The sequence below is a fragment of the Scatophagus argus genome, chromosome 22 (genome assembly GCF_020382885.2).
Source record: "Scatophagus argus isolate fScaArg1 chromosome 22, fScaArg1.pri, whole genome shotgun sequence".
Taxonomy (NCBI): domain Eukaryota; kingdom Metazoa; phylum Chordata; class Actinopteri; family Scatophagidae; genus Scatophagus; species Scatophagus argus.
In genome coordinates, this window is record NC_058514.1 from 7264453 (window position 1) to 7289840 (window position 25388).

The window sequence follows — 25388 nt, forward strand, 5'->3', positions numbered from 1 at the left end:
TCAGCCACACAAGTTTACAATTTGATCGTAAATTTGAAAAGCTTTTCTTGGAGTCCATGGATGTTGGAGCTAAAAAAGCAAATCTCCAGCTGTATCTGTTTTGTCCCAGACAGCACATGTGTCGCACTGAAAGCTGCCTTCTTGTTAAGCAAATATTTCATTAATTTTTGCTTCCCTGTGATCAGCCTAATGGTCAATAACATACTGATTATAGCACCAAAGTGTGTCTATGTAGAGGGAATGCAGACAAATTGCATGTGTGTGCATGCATGTGTATGAATGTACACACAAACACACACATGAAATAAGAATTAACCCTGTGAAGTGAGGGGGATAATTCCATGGTAATTAGTGTTGTGTAATCAGTTTTTATTTTCCTGTGCTGTTGTTAGGCGCTACAGACAAAACAAAAGGAGCCTTGCACACATCTCTTCCTCTCGCGCCCCCTAATTACAAACATATTCAATTAATTACACACAAGTCCCGCTTTCATCTGTGTGCACCAAGTAAAAGGGAGAGATGAGAATGCAAAGCAGTCAGGCAGGAACTATGACGCACACTAATACACAAAGAGGAAATTAATAATTAGCAACACACCAGCATCGTATGTATGCATGCGCATAAGCGCACTCCACCAATGTTGATTTGACTGTCGACTTAAAGTTGTACAAGGTGGTCGTAAATGGACAGCATATTGTGTATGTCTCTCTGTGCATACTGTTGAAGAGATGCGTGAACATCCTTTTGATTATTTTGTGCGTGTGTAAATGATGTGATGAGTGAAGTGATGAGAGAGCCCCATGGCTAGTGTCCTATCAGTCAGGAGATTAATACACACCTGCTGTTTGAAATCAAACAACTTACCAGGATGAAGGATCCTCCAAGTAGCCACCCTGTGCATCTTCTCTCATATTCTCTGTTGACACAGTATTAACATCATACGTGCCTCAGCCTGTATGTCAGTCATTTGATGCTGTATTCAGGAGCTATATCTTGCAACTAACATACTCACTTAACATGTTTCTATGTATGTTGGCAAAATATCTCAGTTCATGTTGCTACATTCGTCATATTTTCATGTTTCCACTTGAGCCTGTGCATTAACAAGGAAAATTGTAAATACAGGAAAAATTTAAATTGTCTGTGCAATCTTATGTTCTTCTAATTATTTAGGTACAAAAACCATCAAATGCACATATCATTTGACTAAAGACATTTTGATACTACTTAGTACTGGGTTGTTTTGATCAGCATATTGAGTACTGATACCCAGCCTTAGTGTGCATGCAGTACCCAGGTGCATGACTACCTTATCGTTCTGTGTGTCTCCTTCACATCCTTCCTTTCTCTTCCTCTCCCTATGAGGCATTCGCCCTATTTCTTTAGTCGAGAAAGTAAAGACCTTTGGGCCTAATGTTTTTCAATTACACACAGTGCAGAGATTGAGGGGTGCATGGGAGGGGCTCCACACAGAGAAACTGAGAGAATGCTAGCTGTCTTCTAGTCTCTGAGTGTCCCCTCAGGGAAGCTGTCCAGGTAAAGCAGAGGCGTTTGTTCTTATTTCACGCCTGTGGCTGGCTGTTATTTAGTCTACCCTGGGACTGTAGGGTCTCAACATAGAGGAAACAGTCTTGTTGAGGAGAGAAAAGGAGGATAAAGGTGAGCAGAATAGAGGTGAAGGTCTGGCAAGGGATAACAGGTAAAAGTGGAATGTGTGGAAGCACTGAGAGATAAAGAGAGACATTAGCCGAGGAGGTAAATAAGAAGGTACAACCCCAAAAAGGAAAAGAATTGTAGAAATAAAGGGGTCAGTTTTGGCTGTTTCATAGGTTCAGGACATGACTACAGCCAGGCTTGGTTGACTGGCATGGGTGCTTGCCACTTGTGTCTGAGGTCATTCAATGTATGCGTGAGAAAAACTGAGACAGACAGACAAAGCCTAAGTCATTGTCGAGCTCTAATGACAGTAATGATTGTTTTCTATGCTCCTTGAAACCCTTAGGTCACAGCACTGGACTTAGCCCTACTCCATAGGCATTTCTGCCCCAAGGCCAAGTGTCTTTGGCTGTGAAATGGTTCTCAGTCTCACCCTCTCAAAGCCAAAACCACCGTGAAGTGGACTTCAGATTATATCAATGACTCCTCTTCATGGACTCTTCCATTATAACCAGCTCAATAGCCATGGCTGCACACATTCACATCACTGGCATTCTTTGGCTGGTCTAGTTCCTTCTTTTTATGAAACTCTTTATCACTGACACCCATGGAACATCAGTTCAAGGTTATTTGTGTTTTTTTTTTCTCCAAGGTTGATTAGGCATGCATTCTTTCAGTGGATGTGTGTATATGTGAGTGTGTGTGCATGCATGCATGCATGCATGCGCATGAATTTGGAGTCCTAAAGAGCCATTGTCCCCTTATTTGAGTTTTGACCACCCTCCTGACCCCCTGTGATGATTGACAGGCCTTTTGTCCAATAGAGAGGACTCACCCAGGCCCCCTGCTGTGGCTGCATTTTTGTTTTGCTGTAGGGTTTTGTAGAATCTAAAAAATTGTTTCACTCTGGATTTCTTTGAGATGTCACTGGATGCTTGCTCCCATGGAAGTACATACACATCCGTGAGCACTCTAGAGACATAAACACTCGCACACCTTTGATCTTTACACCCACAACTGGAGCCCTCAGCCCCTTTGCCTTTCCCACTGTCCCTCCCTGTCAAGCCCTATGGCAGCCCAATGGCTTTTTGTCCATTCTCTCACTCCAGTGGCAGTAGCTTTGTCCTCTTTTAAAGCATGGAGTAGACATATGCCTTGCATAGCCCCAGGTGGCTTTGGAAGCGTATGTCCTAGCCAATTAACTAATATTGAATACAGCAGTACACACGTCCTGCGGTCTTATGAATCATTTATCCTTTTCTGTCAACAGCTTTTATTTTACAGTAGGTTGAGGGTTCCTGCCGCACAGTATATAGACAAGAATTTAAAGAGAAATTGACAAAAGAAAATAGTCTAGAAACATTTGTGTATTTGTTTAATCCCAGGATAATGCAGTCCCAAACACACTGACTTGGCCTGATGGTCAGTGTCTTTTGTGAAGGTGATGTTGCATGTAAATGGTTACCACCCAATTTCTTATCCTTGCTTAGTTAACCCTTACCACTCGTCTGGTTTTGCAGATTTTTGAAAAGAAAATTGTCAGGTTTTTACCCAGTAGTAATAATAATCATATCAGCAAGTAATTACAGTTCCTTCAATAGAGAGTTAATCCACATGTGCCCTCTCTGTGTTATCGGGGTGCATACCAGGAGGGCTTTGGAGGTAGGCCCATAGAAAGGACCTAAATTACTCTTTTATTCTGGCAGAAGACGCACATAGAGGTTTGTGCGAACACACTCATATACGACACCCACATACTTCTGTCTCTGTCTGTTTCTCTCTCGTACACACACCTCCCCTCATTCCCTTCTCATCAGCGCCATATCTCACTCCATTTCCCCGTACAATGGCTGTGCTGTATTAGAACCGTCCCTGAACCCCTGCAGCCATACTCTGTCCCCAGGCCCAGACTATGACACAGTTGGCTGGGGCAGAAAAAAGACCCTCTGGCCCTGCCTCATTAAAATGGTAAAGAGCTGAAGGAGGATAGCAAAGCTAATCCTCCTACCAGTACCCTCCTAGAGTCCTCATCTCCTAGCCTGAGACCAGACTTGCTCAAATACATAGCTCCTGGGAGATGGAAATGATAATGCTCACATGGGACAGTTTAGGGGCAGGGAGTGATGGAAATGGGTTCAGGTGGATTTGGAGTGTGTCTGTGCTTTAGCAATACACGGCTCTCCAACGGAGTGTGACCCTGTAAACATGAAATTGAGTCTCATGCTATTTAACATCAATAGAGAAATTTTTATACAGATAGTTCAGTAGAGCAGAAACAGTTCAGCAGCACTGGATGTTGAGGTTTCTACAGTATTTTGAGCTTATACATAAGAGCCTTAATTCTTGGCAATACTATATGGGTAGTTTCAAAGTAACATACATCATGTTAACCTCACCAAAGAGGTTAAAACAAAAAAATAATACTGTGAATTATCCCAGCACCTTTTTAAGCATACCAGTAAAGGATTTTGGATATTTGACTTTCCTTTTGTCCCAGAGGTGAATAAGTGTTTCCAAGGCCAGTGCAGCAAAGTCCACACAGCATCAGTCATGCATTCACTCAGTGTGTAAATTGCAGGCTTTGCAGATCAGGGGGAAAATGGGGGAAATGTTCCTAATTTCCCCAAAGACTGACATTACACAAGTTAGCTGAGTAGTGACAACAATAATCCCTTTTAATATGACCACACAGTTAGCCAGGAGGAAAAGAAAATGCTGTGGTATTTTTTACCTATTTATTTATTTTTTGTGGTATTAATTGCATTTATTGATTGCAGTTTAAATGCCACAGTGCCAGCAACTTAATAATGCAGCAATTGATTTAATAGACAATACGTATTACGTGTACATGTTTTACTAATATGCAGTATTAGTTCTGGTAACTCGACACACCCAGAGCGGTGGGAAAGACGTATGGAGAAAATGGATGTGGTTGGTCAATGCGCTTACTCAGCACGTCCACCTGAAGACTTCCCGACAGATAATGATGCTCAGCTTTCATCCCACAGAGAGAGAGAGAGAGAGAGAGAGAGAGAGAGAGAGAGAGAGAAAGAGTAAGACTGGAAAAGGGTGAGCGAACCCATCTGTCTGTGTCCAAAGTTAAAGCACTGAGGCAGCACTCCCCTCCAGCCTGTGCAATTAACCCGCTCTGGAGGCTGGTAGGAGGGAGGAACATTTAGCCCTGCGGCCGCTATTCCAAGAAGGAGACCCTGACGAAGACCCTTGACGGTCGTCTGTTTGGTCGTCTGCTTGGCAGTGCACAGCAGCAGTGTTATTATATGCGTATGACAGTCTTAGATTTGTGCAGTTAACAAAGCATTCCCAAGAAATAATGAAAGAAGAAATAAATATACTGCCAGAAATGATAATTTAAGTAAGTAGTTTATAGTGTGCATGGGGAGAGTTATCCTTAAGTCTGGGTCCTGCCCTGCTTGAACGTTCAGCTCTTTATACATGCTATTGTTATGCATACTCGGCCTTTACCTATGTCATGCTCATGCTCATTAAATGACCCACAGACTGCACAAAAATTTTGTTTTACAGCCTCTGAACGGTTTGGGCCTCTGTTCTTTTCATTATATCCATGCTAAATTATTGAAAATAATGTGCTGCCTTCCAATTTTGCACAAAATTGTTGATGTTTTATTTCGTAATTTCTTTCTTGACTGATCAGAGGATTTTCACATCACCTCTTAAGTGACAGTGAGCTTCCCACAGCGCCTGACAAATTAGCTGTTTTGTGTAGTTATACATGCTTATCATAACAGGGTGAAGGCTCGACTCATGTCTTTCTATGCTTGTGTGCGTATGCTTGTGGGACTCTGCAAGGCTCATGCCAGAGTGTTGATCGCTTCTTTTATTCACTCACTTACTGAGCCTGCTCATTTTCCTCAAGTGACTTCTGAATCTGCACACAGAGGATGTGGCCAGCTAGCAAGCAGCCTCTTAGGGCCTATTGAGAAAACTGCAGATGATTCAGGGCAATAAGCGCCACATCCTGTTAGCTGTGATGATGAGAATTATCGTGACATACATGTTAATGTATTCATTTTCTGTAATTTCCATTTTTTGCGTGGGGTGTGTGTGGTAGTTTCTGCCAAACACTTAAAAACTGTTATTTTCAGAAACTGCTAATTCAGTACAGTTTGTGAGCGTAAAAGCGCTGCTTTGACAACAGTTTTGTTATCCTCTCAACCCGTCCCTTGGTTTTTTCCTCTCAAGTATTTTTCTCCCTGTTTTCTTGCCAAATTAGTATTTTGCGCCTAACATAGAGGGATTGGACTGATTTGTGATTTGGCATGTTGTTCTTGTTGTATGTATACAGTTACAAGAGGATGCATATTGTTACTAGTGCAGCACTTTTGCTTGTCACCTCCGGCCTATATTTGACTGACGTACTGTACTCCACTGTACTATACGATGGTGTTGTATTTCAACAGTCTCACGTTCACACACTCAAGCGTATACACACACACACAAACACACAGTGCCTATGTGTCCACTGGCAGTAAGCCAAGGCCATAGTCATAAGGCAGTGACAGTAGATGACAGCAGTAAGATTAAAGGGTGTGGGAGTTGTGAGTAGGGCCAGAAGACTGGCAGGTCCATAAATCTCCCATGCAGGGATGCCCCTAACAAATCATGGCACCATATCATCACACAGCCTCATCGCTGAGGACAGACCTGGTACAATGTGATTTGGATGTGACTGTGTGTCTGAAGGAGAATGTAAAGTTAAGTTGAAGGCACAACAGAAACACTCTCACACATGGCATAATGCGAAGGTCCATTACCAAAACTGCCCTAGAGGAATGCGGGCAGGTGAATTTCCTTTTTTTCAGTAACTAACATATTACTCCAGTCTTCTCCGAAACAATTACTCAATTAATTGATCTGTGGATTGACAAGGAAATTAACTGACCGCAAATCTATTTAATCGTTGCACTGTGATTTGCAGCAATTTTTCAGTGCAGGCTTGGATTCACAGGATGTGATTTTCATTATTTCCTGACATTTTGTAGACTTGACCATTAATCAGTTCATTTCAAAAATAATCAACAGATTAATCAATACTAACAGTAATTGTTGTTTGCAGCCCAAGATAAAGTGATAATTTATAATCAGCCGACATACTGGAGTGAAGTGCCTGGGAAAATAACAACTGTAGGAGTATTCACTAAATGCTGAAAGGATAGACATTTGTAGCAGGTTTTTGGGATTTGCTCTTCAAACATGGTTAAAGAAAGCACATTTTCCCAGGCTTGCGCACACACACACACACAGGACTATAAATGTTCTTTTCTCAGTAACCAAATCTTGCGGTCACACATGTAAATGTTGCGCTCAGCGTTCATGTGACTGGATACTTACCCACTGACACAGTCCCCCCATTTCCCCAAAAACACAGACACAGACACACTTGCAAAAAACACATACGCTAAACACACAAACACACACCCACACACAAACTGAAGCAGAGCGATAAACAGCTGGAGGGCCTTCTGTAATTAAACCTGTACTGCTGTTTTGTAAGCTGTCAATTCATGTATGTGGGCAGGAACACACACACACAAACACACACACATTTTCAGTTGCATTTACATCTCATGCATTCTTTCTCTCAAGGCTGAGTAAATTTGAGTGCTGTGGAAATGAGTGGTGCCTATCTGACTCAATTATACCATGAACACATCTCCAGGTGTATTGTCTCGCTGCCAGAGCAGTTCAGCTTTTGACTGTTTGAACAATCAAAACTAAGGAAAACAACAGCAATTCATTTGGTAAACTTTAGATTTGTGGATCTGTTTGGTGGGAAAGTGTGTGTGTGTGTGTGTGTGTGTACTAAGGTACGAATTATAAAAAGTAAGTAAATCAGAAATGTTCTTGGTTTTCTTTTCACTTTAGCGCCGTGTGTTTGTTGTTTTCTTGTGGAACGGACACTATATAGACAAAAGTATTGGGACAGTGACCCTCACACCAACAGGGACTTTAATGACATCACATTCTAAATACATAAACAGCTTTGCAGCTATAACATAAAGATTTCCCTTCACTGGAAATAAGTGGCCGAGCCCAACCCCTGCAAAACAGCCCCATGAAGAGATGTGTCTGGATACTTTCGTCTATATGTTGTATATTCAGCCAGTGCTGATTTGTGTGTATTGTATTGTTGTTTATAGTGTCTACTTTTGTTTGTTGCTTCATCCAATGCGCGTGTCTGTGTATGTGTGCATATTTGTCTGTCCCTGGTGAGGTGTGCTCTCAGCTGTGAGTGGGCGTTTCACAGACAGCCAAGAGACCAGCGGGGAAATTTCCTATCAACCAGTGCAGTATATAGTGCAGGTTAACCACTGAAGGCACTGAAATCCATAGCCACAGCACAGTCTTCTCTCTCTTTCTCTCCACTCTCCATCCTCTGCATTTCTCTCTCTCTCTCCCTCCCTGTCTCACCCTTTCTCTCCCACTCCCTCGCACTCTGTCTCCCCAGATGAATCGGAGCAGAGATGAAAAGCTTTCAGGAATGCTGGCAGACAGGCAGCGCTTTACAGTAATCTAACCTGGGAAAGATGAAAGCCAGCTGGGAAGCTGGGAATAGAGTGAGGGGAGGCATAAGGTGAGAGGAAAAGAAGGACAGGATAGAGTTTTGGAAAAGAAAGGAGCAGAAGGAGTATGAGAAAAAGAGCAAAATAGTGAGTGAGAGGATTGTTGAGAAGAGGGAGGCAGATGTAACAAGAGATGGATAGTTAGCAAAGAATGGTGAGGGAATAGATGACAAAATGCTTTGGAGGATCAGTGGAGGAGAAGGGGGGTGGGTTAGGAAGAGGAATGTAAATATATATCTATATAATCTATATAATCAATCTTAAAGCAATAATACAGTTTATTACATCTTTTAATGTATGGAATAAAAGATGTGTGTCCATATTTTCAGATCTTGGCAATTTTTTTTGGAGTACAATGTTATTACAGCCAGTAGAAATAATTGCCAAAGCTATAATACTAAGACCCAAATTTTAAGAAACTGGAGTTATCCATTAAGAATTTCTTTGGTGAATTAAATAATATACTTGAGCCTCTAAACTTGTGACTAATACTAGTTACAAGAAACTTCTTTTTTTTACAGTATACATTTGCACCCTTGATTTTTACTTTCAGTACAGTTTCAGGATTAAAGAGGGATATTTCACTTCTTTTTCTATCGTGCATGATAGTAATGCAGATGGTGACAGACAAGGAAAAGAGAAAGTGAACCACTAAGGTGGGGATTAAATGAAAACAAACCATGAAAATGGACTGCTACATTTGCCATTGTAATTACAGAAAGTCAGTGTCATTTGGAGAGGTTGACACATAGTGTAATTGTAGCTGTCATACAGATGACAGCAGCCCCAACACAAACCTGTGGAGTTTAAATTTCAGATCCTCTTCAGTGGAACAAACTCAATTGCAACACTGCTCACTGAACACTGAAGTAGCATCAAGTGTACCACTGTTGTCACTCGAAATGGCTTTGGCAGGTGGAAGGGGGAGCTTTCTTAGTGTGCGTGTGTGTGTGTGTGTGTATTCTTTTGAATCATAATGTAGGTGGAGCAGGCCTGTCGCTGCTGTGACAAATCCCACCTCATGCACCTTGTACTTCCTGCGCAGAATGAGAGAAGCGCACCACAGCAAAACGCTTCCCCACCTAATTGAAATTTTGAGGTATAAGAGGATTTCTGCACAACGTGAGCTGACAGGCTCCATTCACCAAATATCCTCTTAGACTCCTCTCTCTCTCTCTCTCTGTCTGTCCCTGAGAAAGAATTAACTTTTATCTGTCTTTAAGTTTTAGTGCCGCTTACACCCATCTCTATGTGAACATTCTGCAGGTGATCAGTCTCACTTCCTTCTCAGTCTCTCTCCCCTTTGCCTCTTCCCCTCTCTGTCATTCAGGCTTGTTCTGCTCCGACAGGGACACTCCGTTTTTCTGTTTGCTCTTCATACTTCTCATATGTCACATTGTGAAAGGGCTGAATCGGTAGACAAGAAATGAATGTAGACAATTGGGGAGGAGACGGTAAAGAGAGACAGGCAGAGTGCTGTGGAGACGAGGCAGAGTGGGAGTTAGAAGTGAGGCAGAAAGACAGTGTTATTAGATGCCCTTAGACTGTTGTATTAGCAAAGTCAAATTCACCACACATACTTTAAATCTAGAAAAACAAAAAACAATGTTCACATTGAGATTGTGCATTGAGACATTAGGATTAATATCAACGCAGAATTTAATATTCTGTGGCGTCTGATTGTGTGTATATTAATTCTGTTTAACTCTACAATAGCTAATATGTTTGTTTCCATGTTTTCAGGCGTAATTACACAAAGACTCGCAGGTCTACATGCTCACACATACAAATGCAGAAGTCTAAAAGGTATCTTTTGCATTCAGCCATCCTTGCATGCTCCCTTTATTTGTTCCCTCATCTTTGTGATTAGATAACCAACCATCCTGAAACAACACGCTCATTTATTTATGGGGTGAAGTTATTTGACTCCCACTGTGAAGCCTCCATTAATATGCATGGGCGTGAAACTCTAATGTGCTCCCTTGATAAAGAAGCGCTAATTTTAGAAAAACCTCCCGTGGAGTCAGGGAAAAGACTGCTTATACTTGTGATGTCTTCTTTGGTAGAAGTGAAGGGTTGTGTTTTTTTTTCTCTTTCCTTTATTTTTTTAAATTAATATACAGATACCAAAATTTTACTGATGGAGTTCATCAGTTCACCGATTTGGGAATCATTTTCTCTTGTAATTCTTGTACACAAAATAGATGGAATGGATTATTTATCTTATAATCCAGAACTTGACTTTGACAAACCTGTTGCTATATCAAGGTTTAAGTGGGGCCATAGCCTGATGATACAGTTTCCCGGTGCCAGATCATTCAGGGTGAGATATTGTATGGCATAAAGGAAGAAATGAACAGTGTTGTGATTAATGTGTTTGCCTCTGGTGGACATCTGAAGTCAGAACAAGACAGGATGACAAGAGAAAATAAAACAAAAGTGACTTAAGGGAGGAGGCCTGATTCTCTTGGGTACATGCACTGTCTCATGGCACATGTCTTCTGCTAAAATAATTAGTATGAGCAGTAATGTCATGGTAACATCTTAAATGCTTGTAGAAAACATGAACCGTCTGTGACTACAAACATGATTTGTTTCGGTTTGTTACCATTTTTCTCAAGTCAAAAAAAAAAAAAAAAATATATATATATATATATATATATATTTATATATAAATATATAAATAGATATATATATATATATCCAGAATATTTCATACAGGTTAGTGTTTTAGTTTTTGAGTTTTCACACTCTCGAGACATTCATGAGCTCCTTTAGCTCAGATATTTGATTGTGTAGTTTCCATTCACCTATATCGAAAAGGGGATAATAGAAGGGGATATAGAATCTCCAGTTAAAGAACAATTTCATTTTAAACTACTTTCTTGTGAGCTATTGCGTTTATTGTGGGTAAACATGACACTTATGTTACATTTCTACTGAAATGACAATCATTTATTCTACCCTACACAGATTAGACTAAATGAACAAAGTTAGTGACATAGCAAAAAATAAAAAATATGGCACCGAGGAACATCTGCTCCTTTACAACTCCTGTGGCTGATGGACATCAATTCAACCAGTCTTAGTTGTTCCGACACACGCAGCCTTCATGGAATGCATCCGAGCCATTTTTGGTGGACGTTGGCCTTTAGTTTTGTTGCTCTTTCGCAATCCCACCATCCTTTCTCCAGTGATTGCCATTACTATCACACATGCCTCGGGGGTTTACTGCAGTGTTATTCTCGCTGTCCTCCTCACTCTCCTTGTTTTTCATTTTCTCGCTCTCTGCCCGTCTCTTTGTCTCCCCCTCTCTGTCCCCTGCTATGCCAGCAATGCAATTTTTCACTTCAGTGAGAAAACAGGTATAATAGAGGGAGTGCGCCAGTCTGTTTAATAAAGGAATAAAGGCAAAGAGGAGAGATGAGAGGAAAAAGGAAGCACCCTTGGGGCTGAAAACAAGGGAATACACACACAGACACATGCACACATCCACATTTGCACAGACAATAAGGAGGGACATCCACACCTCCTTATCTCTGAGGAATTGGTTGTGAGGTGCTTCCCTATTTAATTAGAAACTTTGGTAGGTACCTCATAAATCACCACAACATGAAACGGAAGGGTAGGCAATGAACGCTCCCCATATACACACTGGTGGACACACGCATACACACACAGATCTACACAAGTCCTAAAAGCCAGGTGAGGCCATTAGTAATTCATGAATTCATGAGTATGTATGATCTTAAGCTTCAGTCAGTGATCCATAGATTTAATGTGTGTGTGTGTGTGTATGTGCACAACTCTGCACTGAGTCTAGTCTGTCTTTACCACAGATGCTTACACCCGTAGAATAATGTACCACTACTTTGAAGAAATAATGTACCACTACTTTGAAGAAAATTTCTAGATAAATGCCTGCTTCATCAGATCATGTTCCCCAACCCTGTGATTACACCTGAGCAAAGACATGGGACAGATAGTGACAGATAGTGTTGTGTTGAGAAACAGCACAGGGGTGCACAAAGGTCACTGTGTTTGTGTGATTGTGAGTACACGGGACTGCATGCGTGACCTGGGACATGGTGTGTGCATGTGTGTGTGTGTGTGTGTGTGCTTGTTGGAGTTATTCTGATAGCAGTGTGTGGTAACGGGATCCAGGGTGATGTCTGCTCTCAGACAGCGTCTGGCTCTCAGCTCCCCATCTATTATTCACACACCTGGATCCTGGATACGCATACAGACACACACACACACACACGTTTAAAAGTTCAGTTTTGTCTTCTTCTTCTCCCCGTTGTCTCGTTGCGTGTGCGTGTGTGAGCGTTTGTGTACACGTCTCTTTGTGTATTTATGTATTTGTGCTTATCTCCCAGGAAACCAATCACACCCTTGAAGTCAATGAACTGCTCTGTTTGCCCTGGTAAACAAGCTGAAAATGAGTATTGAACAGAGAGAAGAGGACAGACTGATAAGCAGTAAAGGAAAAAGAAAGATAACCACTAAAACAAAGCAAAACCTGGGAAAAAAAAGGAGACAAAGGAGTTCTCAAAGTCATCCCTTCACCTTAGCTAAAGTTGATCTGAGCCTGTCAGTAGGTCATTATCAGACCTAGACATCTCTTTGGGGACCTGGCCCTTCCACTCAACCATTTTTGGATAGGCCACTGACTGACATTTATACAAGCAGAGTATGGTTCAATCAAGAAAAGCCTATTGAGTTTGCTTTGGTATGATGAAAGAATGCACCCCGTTGTTGTGTTGTGAAACACCAGCTTACATAAACCTCTCATAAAGGTCACAGTGGGGTTGTTTGTGAGATGATCTTGTGAATGTTGATCAAAGTCTATCATCAGACCATTATGTGAAGAGCTTTTATTCATCTGATGTTCCCGAGGAGAGCTACACACCTGCTCTATGTAAGAGTGATCTGAGGTTTTTCTAGCGTTGCTGTTTTGGTGTCAAATTAATCATGACCTCAGGTCATCTTAGGTCAGTGACTCTCCATTTCCTTTGCTTAAACACAAACAGATCCTCGACTCATCCTCAATGGTTGGGTAAACTGGTGATTGACGGTTGAGGAAGCAGGACATGGTCAGCTAATAAAAGAACCCTTAGCTTTACTTTTGTGACTCAGTAACTGAAAGGGCATTGAAATCGTTTTATCGTTGCTTGTATGCATGTGGGACGTTTTAGTCGTGTGCTTTTTTTTATTTCCTCAGCCTGGACCTAACCAGCTTCACAAACAAACATCCATGCCCCTGTGCCCTCTACACTTTGAACAGACATTTTTGCTGGAAAGTTCATCTGTCCTAAAGGCTGCATGCCAATCACTGTGGGAGGAAAGGCAGTGGGGAAACAAGTGAGCAATATTGTGATAAATATAGAAATGGATAATGCAGCAACTCCAAGTCATCATTAATTCAAGAAAAGACAAATATATATAGGCAAACCTCACATGTATATGTAATATGTGTGTAATATAATACGTTCCGTAAGTGGAACATATTTCTTTTACAGGGAGAAGGAGGGATAGAGGTAGAGATGTTTCTTCTCCTCTTTTACCCTCTTCCCTCTGCTTCTCCGACATCAAAGCTAGCCGCCTTTACTCTGCCATATGTCCAGCTTCCTGGCTGCTGCGGTTCTCACAGGTGTGGACACCTGCATACAACCTTAACCTCTCTTGTCAACATGCACACACACAGTGAAAATGCAGAACCCCCGAGTATAATCGCAAAGTGATTACACTTTGGTGGGGGGGGTTATATTTACACTATTGGACCTGCTGAAACGTTTTGCCAGCCTCACTCCTCCAGATGAATGACAGCCCTAACTCTGAGTTTGTGCACTGCTGTGTCGCCTGAAAGGCCAAGTCTTGATTCGACACAATCGGTTGATTTGATGCCCTTGCTACCCCAGGGAACATGTTGACTTCATTAATGGCTCCCAAAGCCTTTTAGCTCTCATACAGTGGCCTCTGGTCACAAAATATACAGTGGTATGAAAAAGTTTGGGCACCCCTGATCATTTTCAGGATTTTCCTTTATAAATCATTGGTTGTTCGGATCAGCAATTTCAGTTAAATATATCATATAGCAGACAAACACAGTGATATTTCAGAAGTGAAATGAAGTTTATAGGATTAACAGAAAGTGTGCAACAATTACTTAAACAACATTAGGCAGGTGCATAAATTTGGGCACCCTTGTTGTTTTATTGATTTGAGTACCTTTAGCACTAATTATTGGAACACAAAATTTGTTTGGTAAGCTCATTGACCCTTGACCTACATACACAGGTGAATCCGATCATGAGAAAGGGTATTTCAGGTGGCCAGTAGCAAGTTGTTCTCCCTTTTGCATCTTCTCTGAGGAGTGGCAACATGGGAGCCTCAAAACAACTCTCAAATGACCTGAAAACAAAGATTGTCCAACATCATGGTTTAGGAGAAGGATACAAAAAGCTGGCTCAGAGATTTAAGCTGTCAGTTTCCACTGTGAGGAACATAGTGAGGAAATGGAAGACCACAGGCACAGTCCTAGTTAAGGCCCGGAGTGGCAGGCCAAGAAAAATCTCTGATAAGCAGAGGCGAGGAATGGTGAGAACGGTCAAACTCAACCCACAGACCAGCTCCAAAGACCTACAACATGATCTTGCTGCAGATGGTGTCACTGTGCATCGTTCAACTATTCAGCGCACTTTGCACAAGGAGATGCTGTATGGGAGAGTAATGCGGCGGAAGCCTTTTCTACGCACATGCCACAAACAGAGTCGCTTGAGGTATGCTAAAGCACATTTGGACAAGCCAGCTTCCTTTTGGAATAAGGTGCTGTGGACTGATGAATGTGAAATTGAGTTATTTGGACATAACAAGGGGCGGTATGCATGGCGGAAGAAGAACACAGCATTCCAAGACAAACACTTGCTACCCACAGTAAAGTTTGGTGGTGGTTCCATCATGCTGTGGGGCTGTGTGGCCAGTGCAGGTACTGGCAATCTTGTAAAAGTTGAAGGTCGCATGGATTCCAGTCAGTATCAGCAGATTCTTGCCAACAATGTTCAAGAATCAGTGACAAAGTTGAAGTTGCGCCGGGGCTGGATACTTCAACAAGACAACGACCCCAAACACTGCTCAAACTCTACAAAGGCATTCATGCAGAGGAACAACTACAACGTTCTGGAATGGCCATCTCAGTCCCCAGACCTGAACATTATTGAAAATCTGTGGTGTGATTTAAAGCGGGCTGTCCATGCTCGGAAACCATCAAACCTGACTGAACTGGAGATTTTTTGTAAAGAAGAATGGTCAAAAATACCTTCAACCAGACTCCAGGCCCTCATTGGAAGCTATAGGAAGCGTTTAGAGGCTGTTATTTCTGCAAAAGGAGGATCTACGAAATATTGATGTCATTTTTCTGTTGGGGTGCCCAAATTTATGCACCTGCCTAATGTTGTTTAAGTAATTATTGCACACTTTCTGTTAATCCTATAAACTTCATTTCACTTCTGAAATATCACTGTGTTTGTCTGCTATATGATATATTTAACTGAAATTGCTGATCCGAACAACCAATGATTTATAAAGGAAAATCCTGAAAATGATCAGGGGTGCCCAAACTTTTTCATACCACTGTAATGGGGTGCACACCAGTCTGTAGCACTGCCACCGGGTTGCACCGCTAATAGAGACACAGGTGGTGATGTGCACTCGAATTATGCTGTTGCCTCTGTGGGGTCCTTGAGGCCCAGTCAGTAGCTGCAGTCGCAGTAGCAAGAACAGCATATCACTGCAGCATAATGGGGTAAGAAGGGGAAAAACAGTGGAGGAAATAATTGGTTTGAAAAAGAGTGTGTCTGAGTTTTTCTCAGCCAGACCACGTGTTTGTCTGTACTAAACGAGGTCTGTCAGGAGATTTCTACCTGTCGCCTCCAACACCCTGCTGCGGCGGAGACAGTGAATGAGGAAAGGGATAAGAAAAGATGGAGGGAAAGAAGGACAGGGAATTGGGTAGAGAGCATAGAGCTCTGACATTTTCTCTGTGCAGTTAAAGTGATGGAATGATGCATATTGCAAGTGCTATGAGCATGAGAACAGAAAGCAGTGACTGAGAGGAAAAATAATAAGAGATAGAGCAGTTGTTGAATAAAGAATAGGAAAGGGGCAAATGTCCAGGCAAAGCTTGGGTGTTTTGTCTTACTGACTTTAAAGAAGAACCTTTCCTGTCTACTTCCACATAGATTATGGCATCAAGTGACTGACCCTTTTCCTGTATTCTCTGGAGGACTGTATTCAAACAGTAGTTGCAATCATTTTTATATATATTTCAGGTCACATCTGACAGAATGAATGGATTTCAGTCTAAAAATTAACAACCAAAACAGGATTAACGAGAGACAATGCACACAATACATTTCAATGAATGAACAGAATGAGAAAAAAAAAATCTGAGAAACTGAGTGAGTTGTTGGAAGTCAAGTGGTCACAAATGTTCTCAAGATTGAACCGGCCCTGAGCCTGCAGGTATTTTAGTCGACCTCGTGACTTACAGATTGAGATAGAACGAGAGAAGGAGATAGAGAGAGAGAGAGGGGGGAAACGAGCAAAAGCAGCAGAAGCAGAGGAGGGAAATGAGTAACAAAAGCTGAGCTTTGAGCCCCCTGCTTGGTCACAGTGCTCTAAGGCAGCTCAGTAGTGAAGGGAATGATAGCAGGGAGACCTGTCACTCACCCTTTGATGCCATAGGGGAGATTGAGGGAGGAGAGGAGAGTGATGGGGGGCAGAAATGAGTTAGGAAGCCTCCAGACACTTGTCCCCTTTCACGTCCAACACCATCATCCCTCACAATAACATTCTTGTCCTTCTCTGTGCCTCTCTCCTTGCTTTTTCTGTCTGTCTCTCAGCAGGGGGATAAGGTTAGATTAGTAGGCTTCATAGACCCGCAGGCTAACAAGTACCACACCTTTAATGCCACGACGGTCAGTCACAGAGCCAGGGGTTCCCCTGCGGCGCCTTCCGCTATAGTGTCAGATCCCAGATGAGAGTTGGTGGAGGCTGAAGTAGCGGCAATAGAAACAAACACAAGTGCACATAAGCTTGTTCACTCACAAAACTTTAAAATTGATTTTTGTTTTTTCCTCTGCCTCCCCATATTTCTTTAACTTTCCTCTGTGTTGTTGCTGCGGCTATGACAGTCATACTCACTAAAAACCCTCTCTATCTTAACAATACCACTTTCATCTCACAGGACCAAGTTGTGGAGGTTTTTCCAGTAGATTCTTTTATCCTGAACAACTCAGCCAAAATAAAGACAAAGTCTGCTGGGGATTAACCTTTATGAAACCAAACCAACAGAGGAGGGGGCATTACAGAGGTCAGCATTCTGCATAGTATTGACACTGCCAACACAAGTCTCTATAGTTACTTCCCTGCTAACAATGACATTTCCCTGATTTGCACCCAAACCCACCTTCCCTCACAGAGCGAAAATCCACGGAAATGCATTAATTAAAATCCTGCTGTGTAGCAGATATGCCTAATCGCAAACATAAAACGGAGAATTGTGAATTAAAACTCAGAATTAGTTCAGTTCCACTCAGTGGGGTTTTTGCCCTCTCATCCAGGAGTTGATCCAGAAGGAAAGAAGGGAGGAAGGGGGGCTATTTTGAAAGTGTCTTTAATGAACTGAATGAATATTTTGCTTCCGTTAAGGAAAGCAGTAAAGCACTGAGTTGATGTCATACCTTTGGCTAACTGCAAGATGTCACCATTATGGGTTGTCATAAAGCATAAAATACTATGCCAAAAGATACTGTGCATGTAGAAGTACCGTGCCATTACTCATTTATGTGTCACCTGCAGTACTTGTTTTAGAAACCACATATCTTTAGTGATTTCCTCTCTGGCCAGTGTTTGTCTCAGATTCAATACAAAACATCTGTCTGCGTTTTATTGTCTTTAATAACTCTTGGCAATGAATAGCTGATCATGTGTGATTGTCTGCTCCAGCAACGCTACACAACCGGCCTGGCATCCCACATCATTGTACCACATCCTCGTTAATACCTTGAGATTAATGTCAAATCATCCGCACTCCCCCACTAGTCTCGCAACAGTCCATCTTGCCTAAAGCTATATATTGAGGCACTGAATGTGGAAGAAGGAGGTTTGTCCTGGCATTGATTGACACTGAGAGAGGGATCCAGTCCGCCTCCTAGCCCCCTTTCCGTCTGTTATTCTCTCCACACACCCCTTTTTCTCTCTGTCTGCCATATGTTTCAGTGAGCTGGACAGATTTGGGCAATCAGACAGCCACCATTGTATTGCTGTCGGTATGAATAGAATGCGTGGAGAGACACAGTGCCATTATATAGTGATGATACGTTGTTTCCTTTCTTCTTGTCTCTTTCACAGTGAATGTTCCTCTTAGTTTTCTCTGTCTGTATGGTTGTCTCTCTTTCTAGGATCTTATTGCATGTCGTTCCTTGCATTACACTCTGCTGTGGTTTTACAAAGAGGGTCGAAACCTGAGCGAAGTGCGGCAGGTTACGGTGGCTTTTGGCATGTTGCTGTGCTGTTACCGCTCCAAAATGTTTGATTGATATTTTGCACAGGGTGGTGACCCTCTTGTTTGAAGAGGAGACGCAACATGGCCTCTGTGTGTACATTTTGTTTGTACTCTTGACTGTCATGCTTTTGAAAATAAAATGAAACCAGTTTGTCGCAGTTGATCAAGTCACATAAACATGGTATCATTAATTTGTTTGAATTGAACCGACTAAATAAACAGGACTTTTTGGAGATTTATTTTTAATTATATGTGACAGTGCTCATCCTGTTATAGTTTTGGATGTCATTTGAATTGGTTGTGCCATTTTTAGATACAATTTCATCTCTGAGATCAAGCAATTTGACCCTCTTAGAGTCCAGGAGTGAAAAGCAACAAGTTGACAACGGTTTAATCCATATATATCTACTGTCTATGTAAAAATCAAATTAAAAGTGAATGTCCTTTATCATTCGTTGTATTGTAAAACTAATTTCATGCACAGCTACTGTAAGAATGGTGGGTTAAAATTCTTCTACGACAATTCTTGATCTTCGCAATATTCGGCAAACGCAAAATTTTAAATTATTTTCTTAGTAAAGTGTAAATGTAAGTATTATAAGTACATTTTACAACAATGCCTTTCATGGTATCACTTCGAGCTGAAAAAGGTTCATGACCTTTTTTGGCGACAGAGTGCTAGCCCTGACGCTGGGTTTGCCCAGGCACGTTTCAGGGATTTGGTGGAATTCCTCACACAAGTGCTGTGGTAATTTAAGTTTCCCAGCATGCCGCATGACTTTGGATGACATTCTGCTCCGGCCCACTCAGCTCACTGTGGTTGCATGGCTCATGTCAGACCGTAGTGATGCTATAGTCAGCAGCTTATTCTGGCTTCCTCCAGCAGCATGTCGGTCATGGTGTGTGTGTTCCAGCCATGGTGCGTTTGTATGTGTGTGTGCGTGCGCGTGCCATGCTTAACAGACTGCAGCGCTGTGTGACTGGTCATCCTTTGCCACCAAAATCCATGCCATAGCAGGCAAGGACACCATCCTCTAGTGAGTCTTGCAATCCCCACTCAGGACAACACACCAGTTCTTCACCTCTAGTTATCGTATGTTTTAGGAAGCACACCTTCAGTATTCTGTTTTTTCAACACAGTTTTGTCAAGACGGGATAGTTCTGACTGTATTTCCTGTACTGCCACAACCTTCATCTGCACTAACACGACTAGACTAGACTCCTCCTAAAATGTGGAGGACCCATCTCAACATGTGATGTTAGTTTCTACATAAAGACACATCTAAAATGAATAGAAGTTCTCAGATGTGTAAGCAGAAGTACTGAATTTCAGTGGGTAATTTTCACTGCAAGAAGGGGCAACAATTAATTAACCTTGGATATATAAGGTGCAAGGTTGTCACAATACTGGAATTTTAAACTTCAATCAAAAAAAGACAATATGCAGTATCTCCACAAAAACAGAAAAAAAAATCTTAGTGACGCAAAGTGGATTATAACATGCACACAAGGTTCGTACAGAGGAAGTCACTGAACACATAACAACATCTAATAATATCTGTATCTGTTCAGGCTTAGATTGAAAATCTGATTGAAGGTCTGTATTTGTTTTGGGTTTTTTTGTGTGTGTGTGTTTGTTTTTTTAATAGCTTCATTACTTTTGATAATATGAAATATGGATGTTGTTTTAACATGTGGTGTTGAATACTTTTGACTGCGTTACTAAGGTGTCTGTTGTCTTAAATCAAGGACAAAACAAGCAGTTCATGTTTTAACATTGTAATATCTTGATATTAGAATGTTATTTTTTTCTGTTGATATATTTTTGCATCTTTTCCAACTTGCATGCCGTGAATATTGTACAGCCCAACACTTAACATGCAGTTTGAACAAAACAATTTAAGCACATTTATTTCTATAAAACAGCAGATGCGTAATAAGATAAGACTCCAGCATTACATTTTCAGTTGCTTCAGATATATTCCATGCAGAGTCAGAGGAAGTGCGGCAGTTTCCATGTGCTTCTGCGGTGCGTGGTGCCAATATGAGGAAACTGAGAGGGGGTACTCCTGTGGTTTTCACACCGGAATGGCTTCCCTGTCTGTATCACACCTTCCGCTAGCTGTTAGCCCCATGGAGAGAGGGAGATAGTCACTTTGGGCACATTATTTATCATTGACAGATTCTAAACAGAGTTACTATCTGCACATGGGGTCGCATTTGTTTTTTTTCTTTCATAAATGTATCTGTACTTGGCTGTATTTTTGATATGTCCACACTGACCTCACGTTCTGTTATACTTCAATGGTAGATCCAGAGAAAATGAAGGATATTCTCAAAAGGCCTGAATGTATTTTAAAACACTTCATAGATATTGTAGTGTCTGTGTGACAGTAAGGATCAAAGAGAGAGGTGCATCCATACAGCATTTTTACTGCAGAAGCCATTGTCTTTATGTCTCCAGTGATGGTGCTAGTGTAGTTGTCTCTCACAGCCACTAGGGGGACACAGTTCATGCCCACGGTGGTTGCTTTATGGAGAACTAGGATTTTCCCTTTATGATCACTGGTATTGCATGGATTTCTCCCACACGTGCGGATCCCACACACACAGAGCTATCGAAGGACTGTTTACTACTCACATTTTGCAGGGCTGAGGAGGCTGTGTGCGCTGTGAGTCAAAAGTGCCAGTAACTCTCCCCACTCTCCCCGGAGTATCTGTCATTACCATATGAGTAGCTCCAGCCAGACAGCCTGTGTGTGTGTGTGTGTGTGTGAGTGAGCGAGTGTAAGTGTGTGAACAAGAGAAAAGAATGAAATTCCAATATTTCTATACATGCTAGTGCTTGTGTGAACACAATTATTTGTATGTGTGTATTTATGTGTGGGCCCAGTGCATCTCTCACCTTCCCACTGCTCTGAGACAAAATGAAGTCTGTCTGGCAGTGAATGTCTATTGTGTAGTGCTAATGTGATAGCAGAGATTAGCATTGTAATCCATTTAGCATAGAGCAGCTAATCCACTTTATTACTGTTGAAAAGCAATCAGATAATATTGGCTAGCACCACTGTAGCTGCCTTAATGATTTTAGGCTGATGAAAAATTACTTTAAGATATATTAGTAATTGCTGTTGCTGACAATAAAACTGGGATTAGTTGTTCCATAACTAAACATAATCATTAGCTTTGCGTTGTTGTCAAGGGAATTAATATATTGTTTGTGTTCAGTTGTGTGGGCCTTTGTTTTAAAGGAGTGCATGTTTTTGTAGTAACAGTAATCATGTACTAGCTGTTTATTTCCATTTGACTTGAGAGTGCTATGTATGCTTTATTACTTGAAAGCACACAGTTATCAGGGGAGACAGAGTCTGCTGTAACTGTTGTTCTAAAACCTACAATCCCAGGGTGACCCCGCTGTGTTGATTTTAAAAATAAAAAAAAGTAAAATTGCTATTTAATACTATATATGTGCCAATTATTGTACAAATAAGTCCACCGGGCTTTGATTTCTCTCTTTCTGTCTTTCGTGTGACTCCACCAGTCAGCGTTGCATGCTTGTGGACATGCTGTGCAGTCCCTGGTGGCTCATTTGTTTTGTTGGTGGTCAGATTGAGAGATAATATACAGGAGCTTCCCCTTGAAGCCTCTCTGCTCCCTGGTGACTGTGGATCTGTCCCAACACAATAAAACTCTATATTCAGCCATTGTCGTAGACTGTCTGCCCTTTAACTCTGCTCAGCAATTGGTTCCACACTCCTCTCATATACAGCGGGCGTATGCTGATGCACACACACCTTTGCATACATGCACACACAAATTAACTCACCCGATCGGGCAGATTAGATAACCCCACCTGCTGAATCTGGCCCTGGCTCGCGTGGAAATTTCTTTCTTCCTACCTCCCTCTCTTCTTTCCCTCGCTCCTATTTGCCTTCTGTTCTTTTCTTTTGCAACTGACCCCAGTGCATACAATGGTTCCCAGTGAAAGTGTGTGCAGCTTTGATACACAGAACTCAAGGTCCTTTGAGATTGAGATCACTACACAAGCCAAGCAGGAGGCAGACCGAGACAGGAAGAATGACTGAGAGACAAAGGAGAAGAGGGAGAGTGGGGTGAAATCAGGGTGAAAGATGGTGCCGGTTTAAAGAAATGGCATGTTGTGAAACTGGATATCAGGGGGAAGCAGCAGGAGTAGGGCAGCCTGTGTACTTAGGTTTCTCCCTTTATTGTACAATAGTTGATTGTCTATGCAAAGACAAAGACAAGCTCCACTGGGCCATAGTGGAACAGTTGATGGTTGTTGATTGGTAGCTGTTTTAATGTAGGCCGGAGAGACTACACTGTAATGAACGTACATACTGTGTTTGTAGGACCTGCTGTTTGATTATGGTTGGGGGAGATACACAGAGACTTGTCATCCTCTGCATATATGAGTGCACCTTTATAAGCCAGTGCACACACAAAAGTGTCTTTTCTTTAGTTATAACCATATTAGTTCTGTTGTTCTACCTACTTTGAACAGTTAAAGCTACTCGACCTTAAAGAGACTTCAGTTTAAGGCAGGCCAGCAAAAAAGGTTTTAATGATATGCTGACAGAGAGAACGTTGTCATCGGCGTATTATGATTTATTGTGAAGTGACTCACCTTCCTGGTCGACCATCTGCTTCTTGTCCAATTATCTCGCATTTTGTGCCTGTTACCTGTGAACCCTTAAGTGCTGAAGAGCACAAACAACTACCAAGAGTCATCACCACTTTAACAAGACTTACCTCACACCTGTCTGCAAGCCTACACAGGTTTGTGTGTGTGTATGTGCGTGTGTATTCTACTGGGTGCTGACAGTTGCTTGGCTAGGTGTGTATCAGAACTGTGTCATACTGGGACATTACAGTCAGAGGACCAGATTTAGGAAGGATCATTTGGATCACATACTATGCTTGCTTGTGTGTGTGTGACGATGTAAGCAGATGTTCGGGCACAACCCAGAACACTTTCATCGCACCACCAAGTGTGTGAGGGGCCAATTCCAGGCACTTTCTGCTGAGTAAACACACCTAGAGGCCCACAGACCACACCTCTTGCCCAGATGCCTAATTACCGTAATCACTTTTGAATGGCTGTTGCTGTGATAGAGAAAGATGAGCTTCTCAGACACAGCACTGTAAGCCATGATGCATGGGAAAATCCCAAGGCGTTATGCGGTAGATGGGCAATTTAGTCAATAATAATGTTCAAAAGTACCTTTTTAATGATACCTGGATTCCTAATTGCACACTGTGTTGTCATCCCACCTTTGTTTCATTGTCTTTCCCTCAGGAAGGCAACATTCCTGTTTCTCATTTTGTTCTTTCTTTTACCTCACCTCGTCTTCATTTCCATATTATATTTTCAGCCCTGTCATTTACTCAGTCCATTTTATTCATTTCAATTGCTGGCTTTTGTGTACTCCTCTCTGCTTCTGTGATAACATTGAACGTTTGTTGAATTCAGAAACCCAAACCACTTGAGAAAACGTCATTGACATTGCACCCCCTGCTCTCTATATATTAGATATTAATCATTACAGGTGCATCTAAAAATGGGAGGTTGTTGTTTTGCATTTCCAATTGTTGTTTTTGTCCCTAAATCAATAAAATTAAAACTTATAACTTTATAACCATAACTTTGGTATTTGAGTAACTGAAATGTTCTGTACGGTCAGCACTGAGTCAATAAATCAGAATAAGAATTAGCCAAATTCCTAAAGCTCTTTTGATAATACCCTTTTATTAAAATTTGAATGTTTCTTTATAATATTGTCGCTGTAATACCTGAGAGACAACACAAGCACTACAGTGATTTAAAAATATGCATATGTTAAATATATTAATCCTTAATACGCTTCCTTTATTTTCCAGATCCGAGTAGACGGCTCCTCTCGTGCTCTGCAGTATGAGACGGTGCAGGCAGTGGAGAATGGACCCATCCTCAGAGACATGGCCTTCTCTTCTGACCACCACTACCTCTATGTCATGTCTGAGACCCAGGTCAGACACACACACACACACACACACACACAAACACGCACATCAAAAGTCCCCCCCTGTTGACTCAATATCATAACCACTGGCATTTATCATTTTGTTATGTCACACAGTAGAATAACCTTTGGTGTAGCATAGAGGATTTCATTACAGCCCAGCTGGAGGAGAGAAAAGGGCTGTTGGATGCTATGACTGTGTATTTCTGCAGAAACACACCATGAGGGTAGAGCTGGAATGAATAAATGTGTTGAATTATCAGGAGAGAGGAGAGTGGTCTCACTCCACTTGTGTGTGTGAGTGAGTCTGTCTGTATGTCTGTGCACACACACACACAGCTCTCTTAGTACCTTTGATAACATGGAATGTGAAGCGAAATAGCAGCACTCTGTGTAATGGACACAGAGAGACACCTCTATCAGAGGCAAAACCTCGCTGAAGTAATACCATGGAAAGCCCATAACACACACACACACACACACACACACACACACACACACACACACACACACAGAGCTGTGACTTGCTGTATTCTCTTGCCA

At 41.8% G+C, this 25388-nt stretch overlaps 1 protein-coding gene across 3 annotated transcripts in view; it reads left to right on the top strand.

Moving 5' to 3' along the window:
- The window catches only part of plxna4 (plexin A4), a 219770-nt gene that overhangs the window by 107999 nt on the left and 86383 nt on the right, over positions 1-25388 (top strand). For all 3 annotated transcript variants that reach the window (XM_046379466.1, XM_046379467.1, XM_046379465.1), the window contains exon 4: positions 24724-24852. In XM_046379466.1, coding sequence (XP_046235422.1) covers positions 24724-24852 — 129 coding nt within the window. The remainder of the gene's footprint in view (positions 1-24723; positions 24853-25388) is intronic.